At 36.8% G+C, this 24,175-nt stretch overlaps 1 protein-coding gene across 6 annotated transcripts in view; it reads right to left on the bottom strand.

Moving 5' to 3' along the window:
* Positions 1 to 2,962: 2,962 nt before the first annotated feature.
* SLC39A12 (solute carrier family 39 member 12) overlaps positions 2,963 to 24,175 on the bottom strand; it is a 36,465-nt gene continuing 15,252 nt past the window's right edge. For 4 of the 6 annotated variants that reach the window (XM_074865498.1, XM_074865538.1, XM_074865528.1 and 1 more), the window contains 7 exons: positions 23,783 to 23,954; positions 20,947 to 21,119; positions 19,528 to 19,680; positions 15,827 to 15,890; positions 12,008 to 12,166; positions 10,412 to 10,599; positions 2,963 to 5,350 (listed from right to left, as the gene is read on the bottom strand). In XM_074865498.1, the coding sequence (XP_074721599.1) occupies positions 5,222 to 5,350; positions 10,412 to 10,599; positions 12,008 to 12,166; positions 15,827 to 15,890; positions 19,528 to 19,680; positions 20,947 to 21,119; positions 23,783 to 23,954 (1,038 nt within the window). In that variant the 3' untranslated portion in view covers positions 2,963 to 5,221. Of the gene's footprint in view, positions 5,351 to 10,411; positions 10,600 to 12,007; positions 12,167 to 15,826; positions 15,891 to 18,210; positions 18,322 to 19,527; positions 19,681 to 20,946; positions 21,120 to 23,782; positions 23,955 to 24,175 lie in introns of all 6 variants that reach the window. The other 2 variants (XM_074865548.1, XM_074865509.1) reach the window with 2 other exon arrangements.

Below are 24,175 nucleotides of genomic sequence, written 5' to 3'. Positions count from 1 at the left end.
TACCCTGGTGAGGACACCCTGGGCAGCTACCCAACAGACCAGAGCAGACATTGTCCTGGTGCCTTTCCTGCAGTATAAGAGTCCATGGAGAAACAGCAGAATTTGGTGTGATCTTAAATTAAGACTGGAATGTGTCATAATAATTGACTAGTCTATTCTCCTGTGCATATCTCTTGTCATCTCTCTGGGATAGGTCAAGTTAGTTTCTGCTGGCCCCTGGGAAAAGGATGAGGGAGGGTTCCCCAGCCATCTGTAGTGGGACAAAATGATGTCACATATAGACACACCTATAGCACTGGATTGGTGTTTGGTTGGCATTATCTTGGGCCAGTATGTAAATGGTTGCTAGGCAGATTTAGGTTGCCAGCTAATCCTGTGTTTAATGCTCTCTGGCAATGTCAGAGCTGAGACCCTGAGGAGGGGGGACTGCCACATTGTGCTCCGTTTGGGTGCCCTGTGGCTGTAATGTGGAGGTGGACCACCCTGGTCATGACTACACGCTTCGTCCTTTATTTATGAGAATATCGTGGGAGGTTCCTCTACAGAGAAGTGGCATTCCCTTGGGTGACCCCAACTGCTGGGTCCCGTGGATTATTGCACTGCAGGAGCCCACACTCACAGGGTTATCAGCCAGATTGTTTTCACGATATCCTTCACGTCCAAAGCCAAGACAACGTGAACCGTCTGAGAATTTGCCCTGAAGTGAGCTCCTGCAGGATGATACAGAGACAGCTATAAAACCTTTGATCCTTCTGCTACAGCTGTTGACATGCTGCACTGAAGTATGCCCCTTTGGAGTCCCCCTGCGTGCTCTGTCTCCTGTCATCTTTGCAAAAGGAAGAAGCACCAGACCTCTGCAATTCCTGCACCCCCTGCACCAGGATGCTGCTCTGCGCTGCTGCCAGTGGGAGCTTGGCAGTGACTTCAATGCAACCAGACGTCTACACAGGGTTTCCCATTGTGCTTGGTCCTGTTATCAGAGACATAAAAGGAAGAAGGCACTTCTTACATTCCCCTACGTGACCCAGAGCAACAGCTCCATGTGTGGATTTTTTGTTCTTCTGGGGAGAAGGGAATGAAGGTGGGTCTAGTAAAATAAATTGCAGGACTTTTTTGTTTTGATTAAAGCCATTGTGTAACTACTTCTTGTATTTTCTGTAGTCACATTCCTACAGCTATACTCACAATAGAAGGCAGCCTATTTTTAAGATGAAAGGAAGACTTAACAAAAGCTTACAGTAAAGCAAGAAAAGCTAACAAGATTGATAAACTTTGTCCTTATTATAAAATTATCATCCCTAATCCTTTGTTATAAACCTGTTTTTGTTTTCTAGCTGCAGGCTAAAAATTATTATAATGATAATATGCTTTCCCAAGTGCAATGCCAAGGTGAAAGAAAAACAATCCAAATACACATATCAAAACTAGCCATGTTTTCGTATAAGAAAAAAGTATCTTTTGTGTCTGGAGAAATGCCACATTCATGCCTAAAGTATAAAATACAGTGAAGGAATAGATGGCAGTATTTAAAACATGCAGATGAGCTCCAGAAACTTCTAAGGGCATTAGCATAGCTGGCTGCAAAGAAGGTACTATTTATCTTAGGAATCACTGGGTAATGTGTAACATATACAAAAAAGAGAGGTACAGTGTCAGCTCTCTTATGCTTAGGAGCCCTGGTAGTTTGGAATCGGAAGGGGTTTTTTTATGAGGCCCTCTGCCATTTAACTTCCAGGAAAAAATACTGTAACAAACAGATTCTTTCAACCTTTCCTTTTCTCTCTCATCTTCTGGTAGGGAAGTAAGACATTTTCTATTTTTTTCATCTTGAGAGTGTCTGAAAACTAAGAATAGATGAAAGAGAGAAATACTAACCAGCTTCTTCCAGAAAAAATCCTGTATCTATAGATTCATATATTTTAGGGTTTCAAAGGAACATTATGATTATCTAGTCAGAACTGCCTGACAGGCTGTAAAACCTCACCAAGTAATCTCTCCATCAAGCACATAACATCTGTTTGAGTAATTGCATACTTCTCAGAGAGATACCTAGTCATGATTTAAGGGCTGCAAGTGATGAAGTTCTGCAGTCCTTACTCAGGATCTGACTCAGTGAAAACATTGGCATATTATGCTCTGTGTCTGTTAGGTTTGGAGGAACAGAAAGAAATACCTGGCTTTAAATAGAGTCTTGTTTGAAATCTGCATGAATAAACTCTACAGAATTTAAAACAAACAAAAAGAGAATGCACCGTAAGAATACCTGTGGACCACCTTCTCTTTTGTAAGGACACAAAAACATAGTCTTCTATCCTTTTTCTTGGGATTTTCAGAGAACATTGAGAAAAAAGATGAATCATGCAAGTGGATCTCTTTGGGTTTAGACTGATCTACTTTTCTAATTCAGTGACCTATAGGAACAGTTTCCAGCCCTCTGTATGATGCATCATTCCTAATACACAGTCTAGTCACTAATGTCAAGAGAATTACAGCAGAGACACCAGCTTTAAGTAGTGAGATAAGTTCTCTCATGAGTGCCATAGGAATTCAAACTTTCACACCACTAACAGGACTTCAGGTGTTCAGACTTGACACCAGGGCAAAATGCTGACTGAACTGCTCACTTACTTACAAATACCACAAAAGCATATGAGCTCTCTGGCAGAAATAAGGACTAACTGGCATTCTGATCAGCATATATGTGCCTGCAGTGGAAGCTGTATAAATATGCTTGGTTGTTAAATGTGATCAAGAAACCTCATAAATATATATAGCCAAAAGATGGCATTTTCTGAACAGATGAGGATACAATAGGCTCACAGATGAGGATACACTAGGTTCACAGATTCTATGCTCATATGTAACTTTAAAGTATACAGTGCTGGAAATTACTTGCACTCTTTCAGACACATTAATAAATAGTAGAAAAATATTTCAGAATACAATAACATTACCAAAACATGATCATATTGGTAATCTTGTTTTCTGTGATAGTGAACGTTATGCATACATAAACATACAAACTCTGGTAGCTCTTCTCTTTGAAATAACAAATGTTTCCAATATTCATTTGCACCATCTGATAGAAGAATAGATTTTGCTTACGTCCAGTGGTGTCCTGCTGTTGCTTGAATTGACTGTCACAGCTGAAGGTCATGGAGTGACTCGGTGCCAATACAAACAGATGAAATACTGGGAAACCACTTTTAAAAAAATCTTACCTTACTGAAAGCAAGCACAAACTCATGAAAAATATAAACTTTGAAAAGAGAAGCATCAGTCATGGCTTCTCAGCTCATCTTTCAAAGTTAAAGCAACAGAAAAAGCAATCATAATATTTGCACACCTAAATAAACCAAGCTAGGATTTTACTCTGGGGCTTAAAACAGCTCAGTTCATTTTCCTAGTCAGATAGAGACTTCTTGTGTGACCTTGGATAAATTGTTTGTGACAAGGTTTTTGAAGGTATCTAAATGCCTAGATGTACATTTAGATGTGCATTGGGGTATTTGCTACAGATTCTCACCACTAACAGGCACTGAAAATGAGGCATATCTACCTTTAAAATGTTCTTTAAGTGTTTTTCCCAAAGGTAAGTCTGTGGATGACTAGGGGTTCACAAGCCTGTGAATCTGGACTATTATAAACAATGAAATTCAGAATTGTTTTCACGTTACATTTTGTTGATAAGGTAGTATGGTGCCCATGAAACCTCTGAGAACTGCCAGTCCTGACAGTCTACTCTGGGAGAGTAGACTCTGTTCCTCTCTGTAATATGAGAATAATTGTACCTTCACTAGGAGCTGTCAAATAAACACAGGACACATTGTGAGACAATCATCGTGTCATAATGTAGCCATATTTCAAGTTTGAGTTAAGACAAGCAAAAGAAAATACCCACTTCCTGCATAAAGAATAGATGTTTGTTCTGTAACTTGCTCTCCGTATTTCCATAGTTCATCAGAGGATGGAGAAAGAATGCATCTTTATACTCATACAAAAATATAAATTAGGTAGGGGGGGTTCTTACGCCAAAAATTGATAGCATTTAAGTAGCAGAAATCGCACAGCTGAGTACCTCCTGGAAATTGGTCACCACCTCAGATTCAGGGCAGAATTTGTATATTTGTTTCAGGCTTGATTCTGCAATACTAAATTAAATGACTCATCTCAACTTATGAAGAATTCCCTTGAAATCAAGGGGACTAATTACACCAAAATCTCTCAGGATAGAAGGAGTGGCAGTAAGGCCCTAAGAGAGCACAGCTACATGCGCTTTAGACAATCGAAAAAGCTTTTGCCACAATGCACGCTGTATATATATGAATAAAGTAATTGCTTATGGGGAGGCACTATTGGTGTTTATTAAACATAATGGCTGAGAAGCAATGTCTGGCTCAAGGAATCCCTTGATTTGAGGAGCCTGGAAGGGATATCGGGGAAAAACAATTGAAACATATTTCTTATAATCCTTCATAAGCATTTGCTGTGAGCCACCATCAGAGGTGAGATAATGCAGAAGGCAGTTACTCTGACAGTTACTATATAGTCCAATGCTTGACTGTCACAGATTTCATCACATGTATGACAAACTATATTACAATTGGAAAAGGGCATTCTCAGATTTCTAGATCATAAACTTCAACATTTACACTTGTCATTTTTTACCTTCCACAGTGGACCAGCTGGGTATGATTACTGAGGATCTTTATGCTGACAAAGTAGATAGTGCAGATATTATGAGATTGCTGTGTGCCATCTAACAGTTGAGTTTTGCTATACTTTTTATTTTTATAGAAATACATTTATTCTTTGTACTAAGAGGCAAAAAATATTTCTGCTTCAAATTATTCAACTATGGTTAGTCCACTTTAATTATTGCATAGAAAAGTATTTTATTCTTTTCTTCAATCAGACTGGCAGAGATCACTTAGAGCATTCAACTAGAACGGTCTCAATAAAAACTAATCAAAAGCTCCTGTGAGTTTGAGCATGGGATCTGGTAAACTCAGTAACAAATAAAACATAATTCTAAACATTCAAGTTTACAAAAAAAATTACAAAATCAGAACAATAAGTTAATAAAGTGAAATAGTTATCTACTTTTCAGATATAAAAATCCCAGCAACTTAATTTATATATCACTATAGCAGACATGACAAAAATGTGAATAATGCTATCCACTGTTATAAGTGGTACTTCAACATTTCCAACAGAAAACTTATATTTTAATTTTCTGTTCATATATAGCCAAAAGTAAGAGGCAAAGCCAGCCTAATAGTAATCCAAGGTTCTGTAGGAGAAACATCAACCAGGGTCGCCGTGTCTGAATATGAGTCATTTCAGGAAGCTAAAAAAAGAATAAGACACCAGAATGAGAGCCAGATATATTAATCTCTGGGAAAAAAAGTCTTATGGGAAAACAAGGCAAACTTCATTAAAAAAACTTTCAAAATGCTGAGTTTCTGAATATAGCTATTAATCTGTAGCATGTTCTGTACATTGTAACAACACCAATTCTGACAGGGAAATATTTAAATTAATCAAATTCTACCCATTTTTGTTCTTTTACTAACATTGACAAGAATTATAAAGAAGATTCAAAAACTGGTAACTTCTCAATAGCTTTTAGTAATTTTATACAGCTGTCTGTAAGGAAATGCTTATTTAGTAAAATTAGTGATTCCTGTTTGTGGGAATAAACTAGTTTGAGATTTTTGTTTCAGTACTATATATAGGGTCAATCCTGCTCTTACTGAAATAACTGGCAACACTCCTATTTACTTGTGCTTTAGTAAACATACAAGTAGAACACAGCATTTTTTAAATACACTTGAAAAATTTACGTTTAATATTTTAATCTGTGAGTTTTAAATCAAGTAAAGGAGCAGCAGTGTTTATAATCATATTAAAAGCTACTGTTGACCTTCCACCCGACATGTTCTCTTTTATCAAGGCTTCAAACAAAATGTATGTCTCAACAAAGCCTGTGAAAATTATGCCTCAGGCTCAGACTCTCTTAGTTTTTATGGTTTATGCATTATAGACACCAAGGGTGACACTTATGACTGCTGATACTTCCACATCTACTTTGGGAATAAATATAGAGCAGTAGCCTGGTACTGACCTTTGGTTTTGGTTGGGGTTTTTTTGTCTATTTGTTGTGAACTTGAAAACAATAGCGAGTGGTCCTGGCACTCTCCCATCATCCCCTCCTGCTCTACTCACAGTCTGCGCTTGAATGAAGCTACTTATTTCCTCTGCTCTTTAGAGCCTCCTCACAGGAGCTGTAACAGCATCAGCCACTGGGAGACAGTGGAGTGGTGCTGACCAAGGAGGCTAACAGGGTATGTGTACAACTATTTCCTATGCTTGTCCTTCCCTCTGTCAGAGGGGGGTCTCTGGGTCTGCTTCTCCTGCACTCTTCTTTCTCTGGAAGTTGGCATGGGCCCAAAATAAAACTATAGTGAAAAACCTGCCTCCACTTTAAAGTTTTGCATAAAAATAACAGGCAAACCCAAACATCCTGGATCTTTGTAACAACTAGTCAGTGGTTTAAATTATAGTACAAATTCGCATCTTAGAAACTCATGTAGTTAATTTTTATTTAAGGATCATCAGAAACTTTTAATCTAAAGCAAATGTAAACATCTCAAAGTTATGATGTAAATCAAAATCCGAACTGACAGTTTGTAAGTGTTCCGAGCATGTGGGGTTTTGTTGTGTATATAAGTAAAAACCGTTAATTAAGACCGAGGCCTGAATCCAAGGTTCCAGTCTAGACCTTTGGTCTTTCTAATTTATCCTTATAATCAGTCTATTTTGTCCTCTTGCCCAGCGCCTAAATGAACAAGTTCTCTAAATAGGAAACTTCTTCCCCTCCTGCTGCAAAAGCTAGTATTTTCTCTTATCGCTGTCAGTACCAGTTTATGAATTACACACATGCACTGTGGGTTCCTAAGAAAGTTTCAAAAAATAATTCTCAGCAGGTAGTACCCTTCCTATGTCCAATGCAGATGTCTGCTCCCTCCACCTAACCTATGTGCACGTTATCAAATGCACAGACCATATCTATAGCCTTACCTAGTGTGACATCCCTGCCTATCTCTGAAAAGAAAAGCTGATTGCTGAGACAGTATCAGCTGTGGTTCCCCAGCTCTCTCCGAACACAAATGTGTGTGGTACAGCAGAGAAAAGCTTGTTTAGGAAGCCTATTCAACTGGCAGATGAAAAACATTTCACAAATTAAGGGAAGATAGTGCTGCATCCAAGCTGTTGGATGCCATCATGCTTGCTAATGCTTGAAGTCTGTTGGAGGCAAAACAGTTACTCTTAATCAAGGGATTACTCTGTTCTCACTCCAGATCATGTTATCATGAGCACACAAAACATGAAGAATTAAGAAGCGGCATGCTGAAAGAAGGCATGAGGGGCTCTCAATGTCCTGGCTAAACAAGAGTTCTACCATGTTGGACATATATGGCATGAATGCCGCGCTGCAACGGCCCAATAAGTCACTTTAAAAATACTTCTTTAACTCCAAAATCGAAAAGTTTTTTAAGGTTAGTCAGAGAAAACATCAGTTAGTTGCCTTAGGGAGTAGTTGGCTGGTTCCTATTTCTTAATATCCTTATTGTCTTTCTTGCTTCTATCTCCCTCCTTTCAAATTAGACAGTAAGTCGGAAATGATGTCCCAGTCCTTGGGGTTTAATACGATGCATGTGATTTCATATTTATCCATAATGATTACTTCATAGATACTCATTTAAAAGACTGATACACGATTTTCAAGTTTGTTTCCCAAGAGAAAAAGGGGACATGTTTTGTCAAAGAAACAATTCATTAGGAGTGAGCTGATCTGTTCTATTCCATATATTGGTATCTCAAGTTTCAATTCAGATTAAAGGTATGTTATTAATTAAAAGATCTTTGGAAACAGTGCTAAGTTACGGTTATAGTTATGATGTCTAAACAGATACCAGGTACAAAAATCTCACTATACTGCTCATAAAAAGCTGTTTTTCAGGGGATTTACTTTTGGTTAAACAACAAATAAACCCACAACACTGCAGGTGTTTACTCACATGCATATCTTGAACCAACAAACAATTTACGTTGCAATATTACACCTGTGCATGCATATCTACAAGACAAAATACTCTTCCCTTCCACCTTCCCCAATTACTGGGAAGATGAAGATTTGCAGAATTCCTTGGTGAAAAATGATGAAGGACATAAATAATTTTATCTTCTGGCCTTTTCCTCAGATTTCTAAAATTATTAGTCCACCCTGCTTGTTAATGGTGCTAGAATGCCACTTGTAGAAATGAAAAACCTTTAATTAACCACAGAAGTAGTTTTGTGCAACCTTGACTGCAGCGGCAGTCTCACAGTGCTGTCCTGTCAATGAACCTCCATCTCATACCCCTCAATGTTCCTCAATGCAGAAACCAGCGAGGCTGTTCAGTTTTATTTAACTGCTCTCTTATTTCATCATTGCTCTAACAAGCACATGAATATGTGAAAGCCCATAAAAAAATACTGAAAATTATAGTTAAGTTTTGTACCCCATTAAATATTTATACACCATTGGCAGGAACACTGATGATTGCTGTTTGTAGATAGGAATGCAGCAGAGAATAGAAGATATTTCTGTGCAGAAAGTTGAAAAATACGTAAGGAGTGGCTAATTTTTTTTGGTATGTACTATACACACATACGAAACTTTTCAGATCTATATATTTCTACAATGCTATAGGAATTTTTTTTTTAATAAAATAATCCCTGTGGTATTCAACACTTGCACTTCTGACAAACATATGTGAGCAACCCAATGGTAGTTCTTTTGACAAAATGTAGAGAAAGGCTGACTGGAATCCTATTAATAAAAGGGAGGTGAGAGAAATCAGATCCTCCCTCTCTCTCCCTTTTCCTCCTTTTCACATCAAGAATAAGATTATGTGACAAGATGAGAACAAGGGAAAACATGTCCCTGTCTCTGCCTGAAACTGTCATCTCTTGGGATTTACAGCTAGCACATTACTTTGAAGACCTAGGTCAAAACATGGTGGTGTTCTAGGAGCTTGTGGATACCCAATGGATTCGTAGCCACGTTAGTAAAGCCATGCCTATTGAGCAGGTATAAGTAGCCTCAGTTACAAATTTCTCTGTGTCAGAACAAGATGAAATTTCATGCACTGTGTTCTTGTCTGTTACCACTTCAGTCAGGACTGTTGACACATCCACAGTCCTTAAGCAGTTCCCTCATAAGCTACTAGGAGCACTTCATGTTTGCCTTTTGCTACGGTAGCAAAACCAGACTAAAATACACCCAAGGTCTAAGGTCAATTATTCAAGTAGATTTTTAAATAGGTTATAATACTGGCATGATATATTAGGTTTAAAGTGTTATGCTTGAACCTGATAAATAATATCTCAGGCATGAGGTGGGGGGTGGTAGTGAACACAGCAGAGAGACAGCCAGGTTTGGGAAAAACACAGTAATAATTTTTTAAGAGACAGACCTTATTTTTTTTTCCCCCCTTCATCTAATCACTCAAAATATTCCATCTTTGTTCAGAAGCTTGCAAGCAACTTTACATTAACACACATTGGTTAAAGAGCCATGTGACAAAGCTGGCAAGGTAATTAAGTTCAGGATAGTTACAAATGTAACTGTTAGCCATCTCTTCAACAAATGATGTGCCCAGAGGTATCTGCATGAGTTATGATTCTACCACATTCTTACACAGTCTTTAGACCTTCCTACTACTGTATATCTTCACACTTTATTTTTCTATAGTCTGATTTTTGCTATTGAACTGGGATTATGACAAACATTGGGCAAATATGAAAACGTTGAGGCAATCTGATGGATTTTTAATTGCTTAGGAGCTCATCCAAACCTTTCTGAGATACAAAGGTTGGCCAGGAAGAGCACAGGATAAACATCTTGCATTTTAGCTCGGAAGAACAAATTCATATTGAAACAATGGATGAAAAAAAAAAAGAAATAAAAGGGCAGTAAAAAGAAAAAAATAACCAACTTCTTCAAAATTTTAAAAAACCCTGCAGGTAAAAAAGTTTCTTTATGTTGTACTAAGTAACTCTATCAGGCCTAAAAACCATATTGTTTACCTCCCCCCCTTTAAAAGTCCTTTATGCCTTTCTCATACATTACTCTCTTAATGGCCTTTATTTCACCTTTTTATTATTAGTTATACCTAGCATGGCAGTGACAGGAAACAAAACCAGACTATTGTTCTAAGCACTGTATGGCAGACAACATGCTCTTCCCAAGAAGCCTATGAACTCTTTTTCCCTCCAAGTCTATCCACCTGCATTTCTCTGATGCTCATCTGTGATGTTGCTATGTTAAAAGGAAAATATAACAATAGACTGAAGTTCTCACCATTTCTGCTAAAGATAAATACAAGAACATTCCAGCTGTAACAGTAAAAATCCAGTTTTGAATGCATGGGTCAGTTGATACAGAAAGGCCAATATAAAGTCCTAAGAATGCTGTTAGTGCACTTATAAAATTCATCAAAATTACAATCTTCGTGGGAAGCCCTGTACTTAGCAGCACAGCAAAATCTCCTGCATAGAGAAAAAGACAGAAAATTTATTATTTAGCTGATAAATGTATTTGTAAGACTCTTGGTAATAAAACATGAAGGAAAATAATTAAGATATGCACAAAGATAGTGAATGATGGAGGACTGCCCTTAGATTTCTGTAGAATAGGTTATAAACTCATCCTGTGTGAAACAAACAAGCAAACAAAAAAAAAACCCAAAAAAACCCCAAAACCCCATATTGACTTGTATTTGTTTAGCTGTTCCTAAAGATAGCATACAGTATACAGGAGTGGCTTTCTGTTAGTTCTCGATGTTCTGTGACATTTCCAACTTGGATACATGCAAAAGTGAAGTCACGTGCATTCCCAGAGTTCTAAATCTTTCTCGACTGGGAACTTGCCAGTTCAAATCATGTGAGTATATTTGCAGCATGGCCTTTGAGTGTTTTACAGGTGCTGCAAGTCAGAAAAACCTGTGCCAATCTGATTCCAGTTTGAGTTTAATTCCACTGATTTCAGACCTAATTATTTTTGGTAAATTGTACATCAGAATCTCATCATAGATTTTTCTTCTAAAATAAATTATTTTCTAACAGGGCCACAGTAAAAGATTTTAAAAATTCTTCTCTGTGAGTGTAGAAATGCCACTTTAACACTGGGGCACTACTACCCCAGAATTAAGAAGGTTTGTCTTTGGAGTTAACTGTTCAGTATTTTGGTAATTTCTTTGCTTGCCAGTTTTACAGCAATTCCCCATCCCACCTTTTTGTTTGGGGAAGTTTTCTACATAGACAGTACATATAATCTTCAGTCATTTAAGAATAGAAATGAGAATCTGCAGTTCTCATCTCAAACTTGCCAGCTTATATATGTTCATCAACACAATGTCAGGAACAACTTTAGCCCTACTGAAAGATTTACCACAAGGAGATAATTGAGGGCAATGTTCAATAGAACGATCTTCCTTTCCTCGCTGCTAGTAAAATGGGTCATACATCTTCTTTTATTATCTTGTTATTCTTGATTAGCAGCAGGAATGAGGGTGGTATGAGGAATACATTGTTAAATGGCTCGGCTGCATATTAAAACTCTTGGATGGTCCGTTGTGTCAGGCATGCCCATTATGTACGCATGGCTCTTGCTCACAGCTTACTGTTTTTTGTGTCTGTACACATGAGAATAACGGGTCACTCTTGACCTAATAGCATTTACATTTGGGATGGCATCCAATAATGAGGGAAGAAGCCTCCCCTCCTTTTCGTGAAGGGAAAGAGAATAAAACAGCCTCTTTATATATCCATCTCGCTCATTGTTATAGTTCATGATGCTATAAGCAAAAATTCCCACTATTGTCATACAGGAAAGAATTGTTTGGGAAACCTGGACCTACAAAGCCAATCAGGAAAAATACACAAATATATTTCTTACCCATTTCATGAGGAATTTCATGGCATAAAATAGCAATAGTCGTTGTCACACCTGTTTCTGTAGAGGATGAGAATGCTGCTCCTATTACCAAGCCATCAGCAAAATTGTGAAGACTGTCACCCACCAGAACCATTATTGCTAGCAAGCTAATTTTCTTACCTAGGAACAAACAAACAAACAAACAACAAAAAAGCCCAGAAGTTTTAACACAAACATATATTGTAATTTTTGCTATGTTACAAATTATTTTGGCTTTTTCACATACAACATTATGAATATAAACAGAAGACAACAGTGTTAATCTGTTTTGTTCTTGTTATTATACTTCTTTCAATACACTTGAAATGAAAAAGCAGGTTGTAGAATAATTCAGAGATGCAAACACCAGGAAGTAGCTTCTTTATTTTTACTGGGTCAACTATTAGAAAAAAACTTATTGACTCCTGTCTCATATGTCCTAAAGGTTTCCATTAATCTTTCCTTAGTTGCTGAAATTCACACAAGTTTTCTTGCATTCTGTATGTTGGGCTTTTTACTTAAAATGTGGGAGTTTTTCCACCATCACTCACAGAATTGTGCAGCTATAATGAAGATGAATATTTAGTCTGATGCAGCTGATCATTTTAATACTGTAAAGAATGTTACTACTGAGTAATATTTTCAGGGTCTGTTTTTTATGAGATTGTATTACACTGAAAGAAAGAGATGAAAGGCAACAAGCTTCAAAATACGACTATCAGTACAGTGTTACAGCATGCTCATTTCCAACTTTTGTTCCAATCAATTAATGGCCACTATGCTCATAGTACTCCTGTGTGCAGCATCACTCATGGATGCAGATGGCTGTTTTTCTTTCCCATATTGCTCTGTGACTTTGCTTTAGCATGGAACAGTGGACTGAATGTTCATGATTAGGCATCTGACGTGAGAGGAGAGGTGCTACCAGTAATAAAAGTACTGAAATCCAGCTAGGGAATCAGGGACAGACTCTGCATCCAGCCTGTAACTCAGACTGCCATGTAGCATGCTGAATGGATTCTTCAGGAGGGATTTTATCTCTTCAAGTAACAATGAGGCTCCATACATAGGCTCAATGTCTAGGCTTATAAACATATAATTGGCTCTCCTACCCTGTACTTTGTTCCATGCATTTTATCCACAATCTTACAAGCAGGACCTTCTAATGCCTCTCAGGAAACTCATCCAGCTTCCCTTGACACAGTATGGACAGAACACTTCGCAAAGCGTTGCTTTTATGCCTGAAGAAGCAGGGTCGTGATTTGAGCCCCAAACATCATGTATTTTCCTGGCTTTTGTTGGCCCCACACAGACATGACAGTCTAAGGAACTAACATGGAGCTGCACAGAACTGTCTGCATATAGTTATTACAAGGTTTCACTTCAGTAATGTTTCTCCAGTGATGACCATTTTATAGTGATGGGGGAGATGTTTTTCTTACAGAAACTGGCTAGAACTGAAGTCTTCAGACTATTATAAAAAAAAAAACCACACAGCACATAAAAGCCTAACAACTGTATTCAGAAAATCCTCCCTGGTTGCCTGGGAGCTCTGCGGGTTCAGAAAAATTGGCAGGCATGTTAGATTTTCCTGCCAGCTTACAGAGCCAGACGTGGATGTCCCCAGTTTGCACAGTTCTTTCTAAGCACTATGGGCAGTTTATAATCAATAGTGCAGAGCATGAATTACATAGAAATAATAGATTGCTGCACTACATTATATTTGTGATTTGTAATAAGCACTGGTGAGGACAAAATCATGGCCTGCCCTGAGATATTATTAGCCTGTTTTATTCAAGTATCTGATTGTTGAAGAAGATATACCATGGTTACTGGAACTCACTCCAGTGTATTGTCTCTAATATAACATAGGGATCAGGTTAACATGGAGCAATTGCAAATGTAAGCTTTGTGAACTTACTTGACTGAAAGTTAAAATGATGTATAAACAAATCTGAATGTTTATCTTAATTTACTTTTAGCCTATTTTAAAGCAACTTTGTTACTTAGCAACTATCTCACATTATATTGCTGCAACAGTAACTATTAACTTATTACCTTAACTAATTCTACAAAGCCTCTTCTTCTTAAACAATCCTACATTTACTTTTGATAATTTTCTCTGCTTAAATAGGGGATTGGAATTCATAGCAAATTCTATTCCAGAATTTTCATAAAGCTAAGGGGTGCAGGACTCCCACCATAGATTAAAATTTTAAGCTTTGAATAAGAGTTTAAAGCAAACATTCATTGATAAATATAAATTTTTTCCAATGTTTTCATTACTCATACAGCAAAAATATTTCTAGTTAATTGAGTATACCAAACATAAAATGCTACTCTCTGATCTTTTCAGATACTGATAGAACAAGTGTGGATAAATGAGGAGAGGGCCAGTGAGACATCTTTTTCTTCCAGCAGCTTGCTTTCTGAGTTACTGGCTATCTAAGGTGACTGAGTCGTCTCGCAGTTTTATTTGACATGCATTTACAGTGAAATCTGGCATTTCTGGAGATGTTAGGCTTCTGTCTTAGAGCTGCAGATTCCATTCCATTTTGGGAAAAAAACACCTAAAAGTTTAGCTCAGTATCAAGGTACCAAGGTATGTATATGCATTTAGCTATTCATAAGAATTGTAACAATATAAGCTTTTGAAAATATGTATTCTCAAAAAAAGCCTAAAACAAAACAATCCCCCTTCCCTACTATGGTTTTACTTACTGATTTCTAATATAGAGGTAAAACTGAGCTATGAGGGAAAAATGGAACCAAAGAGCATTACTGAGAAACTATCCCAAGTCTAGTTATCACCAAATTTAGTTATTGGAACAAAATCTCTAGTGAGATCACTAGAAATTTTTTTGCACTTAGCAGGTAGTAATAATTGAACAGAATGGAAACATCTAGAGATAGTCACAATGAAACTGGCACTGGATTGTATACTGCTGGATAAGTGAGACTGAAGAAATGGAAATCCAGATTTCAAATGCCTCAGAAATGGAAATGAAGTCCACAAGGACAGAGAAAAACATTAAAAACCTAGAAGAAGATAATGGCATTGTTAAATAAATCAAACTGATGACCTGAGATCACAAAATAAAGGGCAGCTGATTATAGTAAATAAACTGATTTCAATTAAAATGTTATTCCCTCAGTTGAATGACTGCAACTCTACAAAATTCACCAAGGTCATACAAGTACAGTCAAAGGCAGAGTTGGTTTTATGCTCTATTTCCCTGATTTTTTGAACTAAGCAGCAACAAAACAGAGAAGATAGGAATTAACTTGGCAGTTCTCCGAAGAAAATGGATTATCTTAAAACTAAGAGCCATCATGAGCCCATAATTCCATACATGTAATAAATCATTACTGGTTTAAAGAGGCTATTGCTTTACCATGTAAGAGAAGAAGGAAGCAGAATTATATTAGTATAGTGAGCCAACAAAACAATTATTTCACTACCTTCAGAAATAAAAGTCCAAGCAAAGTTTACAATTATAAAAAAATCTGTTTTGTATTAAATTTTTAATATTTCCGTTTAAGCAGAGGCTTTAGAGAGATGGTTTGCAACAGTGAGTAAAGAAACACTAAACCATGGACAGTATATGATTAATGAACTTCACAATTACAGGGTTGGCAGCTAAAAAGGTCTTTAAGCAGAGATTAAATTATGTAGCCAAGCGCCATTAAATGCAGTGATGTAGCACACAGCAAACAGAGCTAAGCTAGCTTCACACTTTCAATTCCATCTTAGGTCTGAAGGCTTTTCCTGTTTCTTGTCTAGTCTTTATTGATACTAACTTTTTTTGCTGATCGCCTTACTCTCTGGAGGAACTTCAGCAGACTCAGAATCTTCTGGGCTTCTCTAGTTAAAAGCAAAGATAATGGATCAGTGTTAAGGGCCTCTTCCAGCTGCTGCTATAAATACAGGAAAATATAAAATAAGTTGAAGCTTTCTGAATTAAAGATAGTTGCTGTTATTTGCATAGATATCATTAGAATAATTTTATTGAGCACTGGCAGTGTGATTGATACTGTAGAAACACATAAAAAAAAAAATCTCCCTTGTCCAGAAAAGGTTACAGTCTAACTCAACTAGGAAGGAAGACATTCATAAGCACTGTTGTAACCCAAGAAAATCATGTTTCTGCTTGAATACACAAAAATCTGAGCCAAATATAGAACTAAAAAGGACATTATGATTCAAATTGTATCTTTTGATTTGTCATGACCAGATGATTGTAGTTTCCTGCTGGATATGGTGTCTACAGGATTTCCAAGGAAAAATGGGTAGACACCAGAGTCTCTTTGAAATTCATGTTCTTCACAGTTACTCTGTGAAAACGCAAGACTAAAAAAGATGATCATAAGTAGGTTTCACACCTTTTCATAATATGCGGTGGGTTTTTTTCTGGGTGGTACAGCCTCCAGTGCCTTGCCTCTTGGCCTTTATTTAGGGCTTTGTCTTGGCATCAGACATCATTGGCTGGGCATAGCAGCACATGATTACACTCCACTGCAATGAGTGAAATTTACCCTTACTTCAAGTGGAGAAAGAGACAGTATATTTGTCCTTATCCTAGGAGGTAATTTGATGCATCAGCCCTAATGTTTAATTAACAGAAACTGCAACTCTGGGGAGAGAAGAGAGAACATGAAGAATCTTTTCCCCCCTCTACCTCCCTGGGGCTTTTCTTTCTAACTAGAGAAATTATTAGAAATTTGTGTGAGGTTGAGATACGCCAAAAACCTTTTTTGCTTGAAACCAGAAAAAACTGAATTCATAATCATGATTTTTTTTTTTTTTCCAAAAAAGCGTATTAAGGCTATTATGGCAGCCAGTGAAGTGTCAAAGCACAAAAGAGTGCTTTATTAGGGACAGCAGCCACCACTCCAAAAACTATAGCAGAGATGTGTACTGGCTGCAGTATATGTCTTTTGGATGGTATTAGCTTGGTTGTGATGTGGGATATGTGCTGTAGAAGGCAATGCATGAGGAGGGAAGAGAAAGGATTTGGGTTTTAAATTCTACATTTTAAAGGAAAAATAAAAGTCTTTAATTCCCATGATTGCAGCCAGTCATATGAATTCCAGTAATTGTTCTACTTCTCATATAATATTTATTCACATGCCATTTCTTTGAACTCTGAGTCAAAACTGCAAGACAAATCACTGACCTGAAGGATTTATAAGCTTTTCTTAGTCAACCAGTGTTTGTCTTACTATTACTCACATGATTCTGAAAAATTGGCTGCTCTTGTACAAACTAGCTAAGCCAGGCTAGTTCATGGGATCTATACATAACTTTAGGGGGATCTTGCTGCTGAGAGGAATGACAAGGTCGTTCATTATCATAAACAGGAAGCTATGATGTGGTTCACAAATTAGTAAACATTCTTCACTCATCTGCTTGCTCTGCATTCAGTTGAGAGTTTCCCAACTGTGTTTGAGAGATTAGCAGTGGCCCATGAGGCTCTTACCCATCACAACTGCTTTAGTAAAATGGAGTTCACATTACAGAAGATCCTTGGAGATTCTGGTTTAAATTAACCAGGAACCTATGTATCTAGATACTGCATATAAACTCAAGAGAATTGTTGGGAAAAGATAAAACAGGTTAAAAGGTATGAGTCAATTTAGTTTGCAAAGATGTATCTGTCTGGATACTCTCCACAGACCAACAGAAAATTATGTAACTTCTTATAGATAAGCACAATTCCCAGATATCCAGCTTGTTTATGTTACTCTTCAAATCTGTGGAAAAATGCCCAAGAACAGTCCAAGATTTCATCTGTTCACTAATTATGCAATTAACTCTCACTTCAGAAAATCCTGAAATTTTTCCCATAGGAGAGTCTGCCCTTACATATGATAAATTTTTAAAAAGAAGGGAGGAGGAAAATCTTCAAGAGTTTTATCAACAAAAGATAATATAGGAAGTGTATTGTTATATCAATCTGATATACACTAAGAAAAGTTATTGTAAAAATCTGTTTGAAATCTCTGTAAAAGCTTATTACAAACTTCAAAATCTAGAGATTCCTGACAATCATGTCATGTAATAAAGGACAAATCAATAAAGACTGAAAAATAATACTGATTTATTACATTAATTTGGTTCAATTTTTGAGGAACAGAGAAAGAAGGATATAAAATCAGGGAAGTATGTCATATTGGTAACCTACCAACTGTATGGTTGAAGTAGATTTGCCTCTGCCTGAATGTTCATTTAATTCAGATTCCACTGGAAGATCATGGGAATGTCCCCAGTGCCCATTAACTAAAGAAAGGCCCTGCTGAATGAAGATGCTTTGCAATTAGTTCTGAAACCCAATGAACACAGGTGCAGTCTTTCTCAGCCTTTTGTTAAAGTTTAGCATTTGTAAGAACTACTTTTTCAAAACAAAGCCTATTGAAAAAGATTGTTGGCTGACATCAACATTTCCTAATGCTTTTTTGGTTAAAAAAACCCTGAGAAGTGAATCAGATAAATCAGTGACAACGATGATTGTTTGATAAAACTTATTTTGTTTTAAAACTGAAGATTAAAACTTGAAGCTGAGATGAGTATAAAAAATAACTTTGAGAATTCATCTAGTTCTCAGTGGAACAATTCTAAAAATTTGTGGGATGATGATAAAGCTCTTCTCTCCAAATAAGTAACAAAAAAGGACTACTTTTTGCCAAACAAAATATCACCATCATCATAATATTCTCATTCTATTAATCTCACGTAATATTCCATGGCTGACTCAAAGATAGTGGGAATAGGGACTCACTGCTACATATCTAAATCAGGCCAGTCATTAAACACTCTCTGTAAAGCAGAACAAACAAAGGCTTAGCCTTCTTAAGTGACATTAAGAAACCCTCCCATGCTGAGAAACTTAATGAGCCATCACACTTTGCATTACATTATATCCTTGTGCATTATCATATTTTCAGGCACCAGCCACACTGAAATAAAGTAATAGAATTACTATAAGCATGGCAGTGAGCAAGGAGATATCGTTAATATAAGACTGGGTTCTACTGACCACAACATACATATTAGATTTTCAGATCTGTTGGGACAGGGGTCAAAAACAATTTGGAAATTTTAAGATATCACTCTTGAAACTATCTTGTGCTTACATCTGTCTTCCTCCTGTTCAAACAGAACCTAGAGTAAACAACTGTCATTGCTATTTCCTATGGATACATACTTTTTGCCTGCTCCAGCGCTAGCCATGAAAGTATGCTTATGGAACACATTCAATTAACTGTTCCCTTCTTGAGTTATAAATACACAGAACACACTCATGAGGCATACAAAATCCATAGAGCAAAGCAAAATAGAAATTGAAGGTCAGTCTGGTAGGAGCACTCTGGAAACCAATTTTTAATGCTTCATTTAACTCAGACAAATTATAATTATTTTCCACAATCATTTTAACATTTTGTGCACTGTAAAATCTCAAAATAGAAGAGATTTTTAAAAGGATAAGTGTACAAAGCTTTACCTGGTCACGTGGTGTTACCAAAAGAAAGAAACACTTTTCTATCAGAAAAAATCCATGAATTCCTCCAATTATTCCCAAAAGTTTCCAGATATATTCTTTCCCCTCATAGAAATGTTCTACCTCTTGTGCTTCATGTTTATGTAAACCAAGAGTCTAAAAGAAGAGATAAAGTAAGAAAAATTAAAATGCCAATGTTTTAATTTTTGCTAGAGTAATCCATCCATAATGTGTTAATTCAATTTATTATTTTGCCATCTCTTTCAAATTTAAATTGTGTTTCAAACTAATCAGCTGAATACTAGATTAATGAAATTATTAGGAACCTCTGCTACATTTCATCATCTCTCAGTGGTGAAACCAACATTATTTCTAGACACAGTTTTATCAAATTGCCCTTTTAATATATTTTTAATATATTAATATAAATATATATTTATATTAATACACAAATAGGTATATTTTTTTTGTTTGGAGTATATTGATCTTTAAAGTCTTCAGATGTAAACTTCATATTGAAAATAATCCACAAAGCTTTCTGCTGGTGGGTGTGCTTCCATTTTTAACTCAGTGCCACAGCAAGGCAGCCCTTCTTTGCTCTGAAAGTGTGCACTTCAAAGGCTACTGGATACATCACTTAAAACTGGTGAAGGAGAATACTTTCACACTCAAAAGGTGTTTCTTAAAGAAACACATTTGTCTGACATTCACTGATACTTGCCTTCCTTAAACCACTCTCCCAGTTCTACTTCCAGAGATGATGTACTGAGTACAAACAACATTTTGACCAGAATCTCAAGTGTGAAGCTCTTTCGATGATTACCTGAAGTCTACTCATAATGGTTGTGTCACATCAGAGGAGACTCAGTCAAAAATAAATTAATACACAATGGCAAATTTGGTTCTGTTTTACATACTATCCTATTCATAAATTTGTTTTATTAATTTAGGAAAAAATCATAGCACCCATTTTATTACAGTTCTAGGCAGCAGAATTAATAGGTTGATAGCCCTGGTTCTCTGGAACAATGTGTGGAGGGGACTGTGGATACAGTACAAACTTTGAACAATTTCTCCTAAAATGCATTACATAATCTGCCTCATGAAAGAGTTTAATACACATCTAGAAACTTGGCTTGCACAGGACTTGTGGGTTTTCTGAAAAGTTTTTGTGAAAATAGGAACATTATTTTCTCTGAATTCATCATTCATTGATTTCTGCTTCTTACTACTTGGAATCTCACTGAACTATGAAGTGCAAATGTAATTGCAATGCTGGGTAGTTGGTTCACAGATTTCATGGAAAGCTTTAGTTTTAAACAAACGAGCATTACCCAGGTTTAAAGGAAACTTTTCTCTGTGTGTGTGCATGTGCATGCACATATCTGTCATTTTACAAACACAAAAGTGTGTATTACCTACCTGAGGAATAAGGTGTAGCAATGCATCTCCAGAAAGGGTCCCAACAGCCAAACCGACAAACAGCTGTAAAATGAGTTTATAGATTTCTTGACAGGAGTTAAATAAAATGAGAGTTGTACCAAACATAGATCCAATAGTAATAAGTAAAACAGCAACAGTGCTGTAACCATATTCTGTAGGGAAGAACAAATGAAACAAAACAAGGGCACCTTTAATAATTCAGTATTTGTATTTGTATTGGCGTATTTGTTTTGTATTTGTATTTGTTTCTGAGGCTATGTTTTGCCACCTTTGTGTACAAGCGCACAGAGGAGAAGTGATTCATTGTGTCACATAGATTTTTCTAATCAGGTGTGATACAGATGACAGAATTGGAAGCCTAAAAAACAACATTTTTTCAGGCTTTACAGGTAATACAGTGTAATGCTTTCAAATTTCAGACCTTAAAGAGCTAAATAGACTGTGTGAAGATTAGAGACACTCAGAGAAGCACAGTGAATGGCTGGTCTGCATTTGTTTCCTTCCTTAACAGATTCATGCTTGTTATTCTATGTCTTCACATGCCACACCTTTCATGCTACAGTCAACACCATGTTATTAACCAAATCATAATCAGTAAACAAACCAAGGCCTAATGCATCAGATGAATGTAGGCATCTAATTTAGGTTCTAAGTTTAAACTTTTTGGTCCAAATTATGTTTACAAATATGCTGTGGACATACACTCCTTTAGTTACTATATCAGGACCACCAGCCTATTTTTCCCAGGTTACTGGGATTTTTGGAAGGTTATTTTTGTAATTCTTCAGAATTACATGCTGCTCACATGTCCAAACTTTTGCACAACATGAATCCTGATTAATCTGTAGAAAAGTCTTATGATGGATGTAAAACACTGATGAGAAACAGACATAAAGGAACTAATGCCAAAATATTCAAAAGTGTCACTTAATGTTCCACACTTTAATAGCACTGCAAGTGCTCAGCACCTCATAAAATCAGACAGTAAATTTCACAGACTGCACATCCAAATACAAGGGTATAGCAGATATTTATGGAAGGTCAGGGCTTGGTGACTTAGCCAAAACAGCACAGCTTGTCAGTAAAGTAGAACTGAGAACAAAATTAATGAGCCCATGCTCAGGTCACTAGATCACACCTAGGTCAAACATGAAGTCTTTTGTCTGTCTCAAGCCAGCAGAAGTGTCCCTGTGGTCATGGAAACCTTTCTTTGCCGAAAAGCACAGGGAAAGGGCTGCAGAATTATTAATTTCATTCTGTGTTTGAATAGTTCAGTTTTCTCATCTACACAGATCTCTCACCTTTCTGAGATCACTAAAATGTCATTGATTGGGCTGATGGCCTTAGACTTGGGAGAATCTCACTCAGCTGTGAATTTGCCATGAACCTTGTATATGACCTGGGTAAGTTCCTTTCTTTCTTTATCCCTTGATTCCCCATCTGAAAAAGGAGCATATCTGTGTAGCATAGAAAAGATAAAAGCAGTCAAGACTGCAAGGTGTTCAGGTAAGGAGAAGAGATATAACATAAGAAAGAAGGACTGATGCCTTCTGGGAGCTATAACAATTCTTCCTATTCTATATCTTTCTCCTACAACTATTCTTGAGATATTAATGAGAGTCCTTCCATGCCTTTATCTAACATGTTTTTTAATTCACGCTCATAGTTCAATAAATCTGTACATTGTGGAATGATAGCTCACCTCTTTCCCATAAGCTGCTTAACATGTGTAGCTTAAAGTACAGATAGAATTTAGCGATGGAAAGTGCTGTTCTATAAGGATTGTTGGCCAGCAGGATGTGGGGTAAGTTTACTAGCTCCTGAAAGGTCTAGTCATCTAGAGCTAGCCATGTAGATGTTAGGATAGAAGTACTGAAGGCATCGATTTGTAGCCTAAAAGTGCTGCTCTAGATGCAGATGATTATGGTTAGATGCCCATTCCTTTTTGCTCATTCCTGGCTCCCATATCCCCCCACCAGAAATTAATGCTTCCTGTAACACACCAGCACACCTAGGTTTGTAACCCGTTCCCAGATATCGCTGGTTTAAGGTGAAAACAAAACCAGGAAGCACATTAAGAAGCCCTTTGGTCAGATCAGATCCAGATTTTTTTTCAATAGGGTGGACTGGGGATTGGTTACAGAAGAAGTTGAATCAGCAGAACAGATGGGGCAGAAATCCCTGGAAGCACTGCATGTGAGGGCTATGACTGCAACTGGAAACAATCTGATTATACTCTAACTCAGCTGTTGTTCCAGCTCTATCACACAAGTCCTGCTGCCCATGTGACTGGTTTTCTGCTTGTTTTTCTTCCCACAGTAGTATCCCCATAGCTTCTCTGCTGTAAAATATCACAACATGAAAAACCAGCAACATTCACACAGAACTTATCTGTATCAAGCATTTGCCACATCATGGTATAAAATGCCAGCTAACATAACCTTGAGGCTACGTGTAAGAGTAATGTAATGATTCCAGTATAAACTTGATGGAAATTTTACAGAATATGTTATTACTTCCCAGCAACACACTGGTAAGGACCTGTCATGGCTCAGCTGCTGCCTACATCAAGCAGTCCTCTAAGAAATAAAGCAAATAAATCTTAAAACCTTACACATTGAATTAGAATTCTGTCTAATATAAATTGACACCATTGAATCCCCTCACTTCTCAGTGTAGAACTATTATCTGACATGTATGCTCTCATCATGTTTTGGTTTAAGTTTATCAATGAATGAAATGTCTCCAGAAGTTAAGACTCTGCACCCCTTTATCTGAATTTTCACAATACTTTACTGATAACAACATAACTCACTTTCCAAAGCTGTTGGTGGAAGTTTTGTCTGCTTGGAGTCAGGAAGCTGACACGAACAACTTAATAGTTGCTGAATGATAGCTGGACTGATTTGCTTGAAGTGGTCCTTAGAAATGGAGGAAGAACTGTTTTTTAAAAATATCTTCACAAGCTCGTTGGCAGAGAAACAAACCTATGTAGAAAAGTACATACAGTTACTGAATATGTTGCATATACCTGCATTTAGTGCTGAGGTTAAATATAGAATCTTAGAAGAACACGGGATTTTACAGCCTAGAAAAATCTTGTTTTCCATATACTATTTTCTGGTTAAATTACTTTAATTACTTCAATTACTTCTAATTCATTTTTGGTTTTTTCCAGTTGATACTAATATATTTCAGAAAGACCAGA

This window comes from Strix uralensis, chromosome 1 (assembly GCF_047716275.1).
Source record: "Strix uralensis isolate ZFMK-TIS-50842 chromosome 1, bStrUra1, whole genome shotgun sequence".
Classification (NCBI taxonomy): domain Eukaryota; kingdom Metazoa; phylum Chordata; class Aves; order Strigiformes; family Strigidae; genus Strix; species Strix uralensis.
The sequence above is the reverse complement of the archived record's forward strand: the minus strand, read 5'-3'. Positions and strand labels throughout refer to the sequence as shown.